At 41.1% G+C, this 10,000-nt stretch overlaps 1 protein-coding gene across 2 annotated transcripts in view; it reads right to left on the minus strand.

Moving 5' to 3' along the window:
* Window positions 1-10,000, minus strand: part of VAChT (Vesicular acetylcholine transporter) — a 62,313-nt gene that overhangs the window by 41,561 nt on the left and 10,752 nt on the right. Inside the window, exon 2 of one of the 2 annotated variants that reach the window (XM_070143580.1) lies at window positions 4,816-9,369. The exons of the other annotated variant lie outside the window; for it this stretch is intronic. Within the exon in view, the coding sequence (XP_069999681.1) occupies window positions 6,607-8,349 (1,743 nt within the window). The 5' untranslated portion in view covers window positions 8,350-9,369 and the 3' untranslated portion in view covers window positions 4,816-6,606. Of the gene's footprint in view, window positions 1-4,815; window positions 9,370-10,000 lie in introns of those variants that run through there. 2 annotated transcript variants of the gene reach the window in all.

Consider the following 10,000-nt stretch of genomic DNA (forward strand, 5'->3'; position numbering starts at 1 on the left):
TATATATATATATATATATATATATATATATATATATATATATATATATGCATGCGTATGTACATATAGTCACAATACGATTTTTTTTTTACTGAAAGGGGGCGTTGCCACGAAGGTTGACCGAATCAGAAGAGGAGTCAGGGATTGGATAATCTTCAATGAAACGCCTAATCTCTTGAACATAGTGAGGCAAATCTTTTCCCAATCGAGAGGTTTAACAAGAGGGAATCGTCCGACGGAAACGACCTTTTGTAAGTCCATGAAGGTGAACGATAAAGAATAAGAAATATGAATCGCACGCAGGTCGAGAGAGAGAGAATTGTCACTTGTTTGGTCTGCTTTTTTTTTTCTCTTCGTTTCGCTCGCTCCTTCCTTTCGCTTAGCTATAGAAAATTATTGCTTTATCCGTAACAACGACTCTGGGCATCATCGTCAAACATCACAACCTGAATCAAAAAACAAATGTCAAACTCTTAAAAAATATACGAACATTTCAGTTTGTTTTGCTTGAATAGGTTTGGATCTCTTGAAGATACGATCTACAAAATATATCGAAATGACTTTGAATTCATGTTCCCTGCCCTGGTATGAAAGCCCCTCATATGAACGAACTCATCTTTTGTATATATATATCTTTGTTCTTTTTTATTATATGTCTTATTTTAGAAATAATTCCAATAGAATTGCTTCTCGTCTTCGCTGTATAACTATTATTTTGATCCAGTGGGTTGTAAGCTTGGGACGCGACCCTGCAGAGACAGTTATGAAGAGCAGTTACCGCGCACAGAGCAGGTCAAAGTGTAAAGATGGGTCAAGGTTGCGAGGTGTGGTCCTACCTTGTGAATTCCTCTTTTTTTTTTTGGAAGGTCACTCTACACATAACGGGTATTTTGACCTTTTTTTTCATTCTGTTCCCCCTTTTTTCTCGGTTATTTTATCTTTCTTTCTTTCTTTCTTCCCTTCTTTTGACCCTTCCCGTATCCCCGAGCAAGGTCAGGCCTCACACCCCGCCACACTTAAGTCCCACAATAAAATATCACAGCTACAATCCGACACAACATTTCTTCAAGAAAGAGTTGAAGGAGAAGGTTCCACAGTCTACGGCGAGAAGCTAGCCCAAATTTCTCTTTTTTAATTTTTCTTCTTCTTCATTCTATAATCTCTGGGGGTTCCGTCAGTATTTGATACTGATCACGAATTTTTCACGGAGTTAATGCCAGGGTTTGACAAGGGGGAGCTAAGTGAACTGGTGTGTCATTTTAAGGGGACGTGACAGTATAATCATTTCTGGTTTATTTCACAGAGAGGGAAGAGTTATCAGCAGTTATTAAATGTATCTTTCGGGAGATGAAATTGGAGGCGATGCATTTGTCGTAGAAATATGGACTAGCTTGCACATTTTCCTTTTTTTTTTTTTTAAATCCTACTGTACACAACTAGAAGAATACAGTTATACATATACACAAAGAACTACATTTCCAAGATGAGTGTATTTACAAATGCCATTCAACTTTCTGCGATATACTTATAACACGATATATTTCACTTGGTACTATTAATGCCACGTATTGTCAGGCGAATAACTGGGTTGTAAGTTGAATCTGATATTACATAACACTGATCAACATACTCATATTGTTTATGGAATAGCTTGCAGTCATATTTCAATTGTCTGTGGATGACTTACACATTTTTCTAATAAGAGTATTCGGGCATTGTCATAGCCTTTTAATCTGTCATAAGTGGCCAACTCACAGGTAAATTATTCCCTCAAATTGCGGGACAAATTGGCAACCTCTTGTACTTGGAGCTTGGGTCTTCATGCTCCATAATGTGCGCGAATCTGTGTCTTATGCTCCCCCTGTGGAAGGGTGATTCTTTCCTTCGTCCTTTTTTTTTTTTTAGTCTCTTTCCCAACTTCAGGGAATATAATGCTATATAATTTACACTCGCGCTTGCATTGACACAGTTTATTTCATATATATGTATTTAGTTATTTTTTTTTTATCAGTACACCCTATTCATGCAGCTAAAAGAAGACAAATAAATATTAACATCACATATACAACACTTGTTTTTTTTTTGTTTAAGCAAGAAGAACAACAACATCATTTTCTTTATATACACTTTCTACAACAATATCGCAGCCAGGCACGTAAGCCACGGGGAAAATTTTGCTTAAAAATAGCTTAGAATATAGTTTGCCAAGGGAAAAAATGCACTTAGCTTTTAGTGATATGGCGATTCAATTGGTCTGACCAGCTGATTGAGGAGGAACTCAAAAAGTCAACATATATGCTACGATAGAACAACAAGATGGATAATAGAATGGGTTGAAATATATATTTTTTATTTTCTACAGATGAAATTTCTGTTTTTACCCTTCATTTTTATTATTATTTTTTTGAATGATTAAATCTCTCACTCTTTGGTTTCGTACGCTCTACGCTTATATTTTTTTTTCCATTGTGGAATCAACATAATGCTATCCTAAATAAGCACTTTCTTCATATCTAACTTTAAATCTAATAACAATCTCCAGCATTGCTATTCTATGAGAATCATTAGTATTTAATTTTTGTTCACTAAACTCGACGCAATCAAACACCCCATGATGAATACGAGGCAAATCAAGCTATCTTAACCCTTATGCACACCGTGTATATAGTCGATTCTCCCTTACACAACAGAAAAAGAAAGCTGTGCATAGGGTTAACACAGGATTGACCTTGCACGACCCGGGTATTCTATGTATGGTAGAGGAGATGAATAGCTCTAAGTATAGATGTAAAGGTTAGGATAATGTAAAAAATGGGGGTTATTAGGTGTGGTTATAAACAGGCAAGGTTTCGGGGTCAGGAAGGGGTTTCAGTTATGACTGAATGTCTACGCTTCCTATGGCGCCTCGCTGTGGTCACTGGCAACCGCAAATAAAAATGGCAACGATTGCAAAAAAAAAAAGAAAAGGAAGGGAAAAAACAAGCGTCTCTTATTTATAAAATTTCGAGTTCGTTTAATGTTAGTTTTGTCCGATTTCCGTTGCGCAGACCCGACCGTCTTTTATTTGCCGCCAATTCCACCACGAGCGCCATCTACCAACAGGTAAAACAAACACAAACAGGAGTTGGATTACGGAACTAAAACATAAACATGGATTTTAAAAATATATGAGAAAAAAGTCAAGGAAAATAGATTAGCAGATCGGAAGATGATTATATATTTTTTTTCCCAGAGCAGAAGAGGAGGAAAAGATTTTATTCCCAAGGACTAGACTTCGCGCCAACGGAGAAGAAGGTCGACAAGAAATGGCGCAATGGCGTCTGATTTCCTTGGAACTTTCTGTTTTTTTCTGGTGTTATTTTATGTTAATGATCACTTTTCGCAAGGTATAAATCTCCTATTATATCCAGGTCAACACCAGTATATTATCATTAGACCCGAACATATTTTTAGGCATAATTGGGACCTGTAATGTGTAACCTCAAGGTTATGTTGAGCCTGTGTACTGCAACTTTTGAGTTTTCTTTCTAAACACCTATGGTACTTTCGGCTATACGTGTGTGTGTGTGTGTGTGTGTGTGTGTGTGTGTGTGTGTGTGTGTGTGTGTGTGTGTGTGTGTGTGTGTGTGTGTGTGTGTGTGTGTGTGCTGTGTGTGTGTGTCTTTATGTATATATGTATGTTTGTTTCTGTGTGTGTGTGTGTGTGTGTATGTGTGTATGTGTGTGTGTGTGTGTGTGTGTGTGTGTGTGTGTGTGTGTGTGTGTGTGTGTGTGTGTGTGTGTGTGTGTGTGTGCGTGTAAGTATGCATGCACGCACGTACCCACACACACACACACACACACGTCAGTTTCTCTTTTAAAACATCCGCAATGGTATGTTTTCCCCATGAAGGTTCAGTCAGACATACAGAGTGACACTTAGAATAATGTTTTGATTAATTTTCATGATACCAGATCACGATATTTCATTCCACAGACACGCCCAGAGTGATGCAGATTATGACATTGCTGTCAAGTACTATTTTTTTTTTCTCTCTTCTGAATTATCTAATTGAGGAAATGGAAGTCGATGAAGTACAAAGCCTTCGAACTATATACACACAAAAATAAACAAAAGAAAATCACGCCATAAGTGATATAGCATTTGAAGGCCTTGATATAGCATTTGAAGGCCTGGAACGCGTATTGGAACCTCTTTCGGCATCAGTCCAATGCGTGGATCGAACGGGAGAGCATCTATATCAATTTCCTATCACTTATAACTAGAAATTGATACAAAGAACAACGTGAATGTTCACTACGTTTAATCTGAACGCAGCAGTTAAGGGGGAAATCTCTACATAGAGATATGTTATCGATAATCTTATCTGCTATTAGTAGATCCCATACGGACTGGGTTATACTCCTTATAGGCTGAGAACATGAGCTTCTTCTTTACGAAAACACATTCAGGTTTGCATTCCGATAAGGTCACGTGATCGAAAATAAGTTTAGGTGATATATGAAACGTTATTTTCCTTTTTTTTCCTATCTGTCACTTGGGCTCCATTGGACTTGGAGTAATTTGGTTAGAAAATACATTCTTTTCTTTCGACTTGCCTCAAAAAGATAAGAAAAAAGTTGGTCCACTAAAAGGCATGTTTTTGCCGGAAAAATAAAAATATGAAAATAAAAAAAATGCTTTCCAGCCTAGGTTGCTTTCATACAGCTATTAAAGAAGCTGGAAGTACCTAATTATATATATATATATATATATATATATATATATATATATATATATATATATATATATATATATATATATATACTCAGTAGCAGCATTGTACCTTAAACTTTCACAAGCAAGCCGAATGAATGCATTTTCACGAGATCAAAATGCCTAGTTTGACCAAGCAATCTTGCAGTTGCTTGATCGCAGCTTGCCTCGGAGCAGCTTCGTTCTTCAGCGCGGCGCTAGGTCAAGGTCAGTTCACTCACTTGTAACTCACTTGCAGACAACAACAGATGAGCCAGGTCAGCGCGCCTATCAGACATGGCTTCACGAAATCTCCGTTTTTGCTTGAACTCTCTTATAAAAACTTGATATGATGAATACAAAGTCTGTTGTACTGCTTTGACTGAATGGCGGTCGAATCTGACTTTTTTTTTCTTTTTATTTAGTCTGTTATCATTTTCTTTTATATTTTCTTACTGATATGGTTCATTAAGATGTAAATCGAAGGCCTCACATTCAACACAAATGATTCTATATAAATATATCATCCAAGATTACTAATAACTGATAACCCAAGGTTTCCGAAGCCTCACTTAATGTCAATTTCATAAAAAGTTTATATTTTGATTGGGGTCACGTGGGTCTCCATACAATGAAAAGGATGACTAACATAACACGTCCGAACTCTGTAATACATTTACATATATATCCATCAACACGAACAATAGAACGCTGAAACTACATAATTTGTCTTAAAATGGTCACACCTATGAATGCTTCTTAAATGAGGATTCGGAAGGCCTTGGCGATTTAAAAAGATTCTAGATTCTAGTCTCTAGAGTGATTCGTGAGCTTGGCTACCATAAGAACTGCGTGCAGACGGCTCGTGATGGGCTAATGTTAGGGACTGCCACACACACCAACACTCCGCCATGTTCGAATCATCCGGCGGTTAACGGTCGTTTGGAAATGGTCGGATTTTGAATTCAAACGGCTTCTAACGGAAAAAAAAAACTCTTGGGACCTTTCTATCTCTACAACGAATTTAAAGCTATTGTACGGTGATCGTAACGAAATGTGACGTTGATTACTATCGCACGGACAGGATAAGTCATCGGTTTTGAGGATAGATTTTATGACTGTATATTGCGTTCTAATGGCAATAGATTGGACAAAGCCACTCTCACTATTTTAGGATATTTTTTTTTAACGATAAGGCATCTGTTTTTTTTTTCACTCTGAATCTCTATTTCCCTCTAAAAAATCGGTTTAATGACCATATGTTCTGCTCGTTTGCTAAAGAAACACACTGAACTGGCGGCACCGTTGCAAAGTACTCAAAACATTACGTAGACTAAACAGAACCTAACGCAACCCATAGCAGAGTCTTGGATGCTGGTGTCCCTAACTCTTTAATAGATTCTAACTATGTACAACTATAACTACATCAACTAGTACTGATACCGGAAACAGGAAAGTAACTAACCAGCGCTTGGCCTGAAGTTTAGGTACCTTCGACCAACATAGAATATTGTGCACTCATTATATCATGCAGCATAAATGTCATAACAACATTCCCTCTGTACATGTTATAGTTCATCTGACAGGTATCATTAACCAACCAGTAATAACAATTTTTTTCCAAATAATATAAAAGTTTATATCTCACTGTGCGTACACCACTTCATGTATGCTATTGCATTACAGGAAAATAAATAATGTTACAAAATTGCAATAAAGTTACATTGTATGAATATGTGACTCTTAACTGTTAATATTTTGCACATTTCAACCTCTATATACAATAACACATAAGAAGCATGGGTGCATAACTCCAGGTTTTATTTCGTTTTTTATATCAAATACATTACTAGATCAACAATATATTGTATTTACTGGTCGTAATGGAAAGTTCCTCCTTGCTGCATCTGCTGTTGCCTGAATGGGTTGTTGTCAACCGGCCTTTGTGACACCGTTCTGTTATCACTGGTCACGTGACCGTTTGCTCCTTGGTTATTGTAGTCTGTGACTTGCATTTCCATAGCCTCATAAGTGCCGTAATTTTCCTGCTGTCCTTTGGAGAGCTTTGAGAATTCGAGGTGATTCTTGTCTCCTCCAGGCACTTGCTGGCCCTCCTGCATGGTGTACGTCTGGAAGTCGCCCTGAGGAGGATCCTGCATGTTCAGCTGTTCTTGGCCCTCCTCCTCGAAGGGCTTGTAGTCGTACACGTGGCGGAGGGAGTAGAGTATGGGGCAGTATAAAAGGTTGGAGAGAGCGATGCCGATGTTGAGTGCCACGAAGCCGATGGTCGTCACGACGCTGCCGGCAATCATCGGTCCGAACGCATAGGCGAGGGAGTAGGAGATGTCCGCGATGGCGTAGATGGAGCCGTAGACGCTGACGTAGCGGGTGTCCACCAGGTACCCCAGCGTAGGCAGAAGGGCCGTGTCTATAAGGGCAATGCCGAAGCATATGACACATATCGGTACCATCACGACCCAGTAATTGGTTGCGAATGGCAGGAAGAAGCAGCTGACTCCTTCTAGAGCTAAGCCCCCAGCCGCCATCATCCACTGGTAGTTCGGGTACTTCTTTGACATCTTCACGGTCAGTACGACCCCAGCGACGTGCGGGAAGAAGGACGGCAGCCAAATCATCCCCAGCTGCCACTCCTCCACCTCCATGTTGTCCATCATCCACACGCTGATGGTAGGCTCGAGGAAAGCTAACGATACGTTAGACATCATGAGAGCTCCCGCACAGCACAGGATGTACGGGTCCATGAAGAGCCTGAATATAGGCGTTCCTTTCTTGTGCTCCACGCCGAGCTCCTTCTTCTGATCTCTTATGGGTCTCATCACTAGCCTCAGCGCCACCGCGTCGAACAGCGAGACGAAGGCGAGGATCAAAAACGGCATTTCTTTCCCGGCGAACTGATATAAAGTGCCTCCGAAAGGTGGGGCAACCAGGCAGCCGAAGGATATGAAGGCGAGGGCTATACCAAGGGCCTTTGTCCTCTCTGCTTCTTCTGTGTATGTATCGGCAATCATGGCCAAGCCGGACGTATCAGCGAATGCCGACCCAACGCCCTGTAAACTCCTGGCGAAGAACAGCACGCCGTATGAGCGGCCACACGCGAAGATGGCTGTCGATAAGAACATAACAATGAGCCCAAAGGTCATAGGAATATCGTATCCGATCTTATCAATGATGGTTCCTGATATGGGGTTCACCATCAGCTGTATAAGAGCTTTGGAAGCAAAGAGGATCCCTATAGCCGTATCTTCTCCCTCGTATACAGTGACCTGATTAATATATTTTGGCTTTGGCGTTATAGTATAGTTCCCCGTGGCATTTGCATAGTACCTGATGCTCGACTCATTGTACCTAATCATGCTCCCTCCTTCCAGATGTGTCGTCCACGAGCCAATCCTCCGCAGGTAGTCTGGAATGATGGGGACAATGACCATGTACAACATGTTATCCAGCAGCAACGCGATACTCACAATCACCAGCACTATTTTTCTCTGCACTCGAGGCTCCTTCATGCAGTCGTAGAGTGCATCCCATATCTCCAGGAGGCTCAGGTTGATCCCTGGCACTACGAAATTCTTTACAGTATCTTTAAAAGACATCTTGGCGAATTCTTTTCCTTTCTTGAAAGTCGAAACTTGGGCGGTAGATTTCAGTTAGTGGAAATCTGTCTTGTTTTTAATCTCGTTATTCGAAACAAGTATCTTTGAAAGGCATTTTAAGAGATTTGTTTACAACCATTCAGGACGTCATGACAACGGCGATGCTTGTCCATTCACAACTGACCTTCCCGGACCCACAAGCGTTCATGCCTTATCGGCCTCGTCTGCGTGATGGCCTGCAATTAAAATCCGCCTCCCTCTCTTTCCTTTTATTGAAGGTGCACCCGATCTGGGACGACCTGCCCGGGTTTTGTTTGGTAATGAGAGCAGGCTGACGTCAATGGCTCTTCACGTTAGGGAGCGAAGGGCACTTGAGATTACGGGCAGAGATCAAGAGGCGACTGCTGAGAACAAGGGGGGGTTCCGAAACGATTCCGGACTCCGTGTAAAACTCTTGGGCTTGTGTTCTCTACGTATTGTTATTCATTCGCAGTTAAATCAAAGAGGTAAAGAGATAAAGATTTCTGCTGTTGACTGTTACCTAATCGAACATCAACAGGGGCGGGGAAAGGATGCGTTACGGACGAACGGAAAACAAAACGGTATTTCACATCACCAAAGAATATCGTAGCAAAATTAAGCAATACTACTACTCATTAATGTACGATTTGTTAGTGCACTTTCTTGAATCTTCACTCCAATGTAATGTCTATTTTCTATTTTCTAAGGATTCAACTCTCGCTGGCACCCAGAGACTCTCTCAGCCGTGCAATTTCACAACACAACATTGGCTGGCCACCGGGATGAAGGGATCGTGTTGCAAACAGATCCTGTTGCCAGAAGAGGTTGATGCTGACGGTGGTGGTTGGTGGTGGTATTGTGGTGGTTGTGGCGGTGGTGGTGGAGTAGTGGTAGTTGGTTGAGGTTGGAGATAATTGGTAGAGAAGGGAACGAAGATAGGCCGCCTCGTGTCCTCTCGTGTTGGTGCTTCTCCTCTCTCCCTCACACTGCCCTCTCGACCTTTGAAGAGGAGAGAGAAGATCGTCGTTAGTTGGAGGCCATTGCGTTTTTATAGGTTGGTACAAGGGGACGGTGGTGTTCGTGCTACCGTGTGTGTCTCGTGTGTGTTTGTGTCGAGGGGAAAGGGGGTCGGGTGGGGGAGAGAGGGAGAGGGAGAGGGAGAGGGGGAGGGAGGAGACAGATGGTTTAGTGTCTGGGAGAGAGCCAATCATGATGCAGGTCGTGCTTCGTGTGTATGAATAGCTTCGGTCTGTCCCGCCGAGTGTGATTCATATACGCGTGTAGGTCTTGTGTTGAGAGGCTGTGTCTTTGGGTAACGCGAGTGGGAAGTTATGTGTTACGTGTTTCTCGTAGGGTTGTGTCCCGTGGCCGTAAACTAGGATAGCTCTGTGTATCGCGTGTGGACGTGTTATTTATCCAGATGATGTGTGAGATGTTAGTCGAGTATTATTTTTTTTCTTCGTTCTCTCCCTGTCTCTGTTTACGTGTGAATAACGCAGCCTGCCCTATAGATTTGTCTGGTATGTGGGTGTGGTATGTGTCTTGCAGGATAATAGAAGGGATATGTGTTATGATTATGCTGTTGTGGAGAATAACATGTCTTTGTGATGTTTACTTTAAGCTATAAGTA

The sequence above is a fragment of the Penaeus vannamei genome, chromosome 31 (genome assembly GCF_042767895.1).
Source record: "Penaeus vannamei isolate JL-2024 chromosome 31, ASM4276789v1, whole genome shotgun sequence".
NCBI classification, from domain to species: domain Eukaryota; kingdom Metazoa; phylum Arthropoda; class Malacostraca; order Decapoda; family Penaeidae; genus Penaeus; species Penaeus vannamei.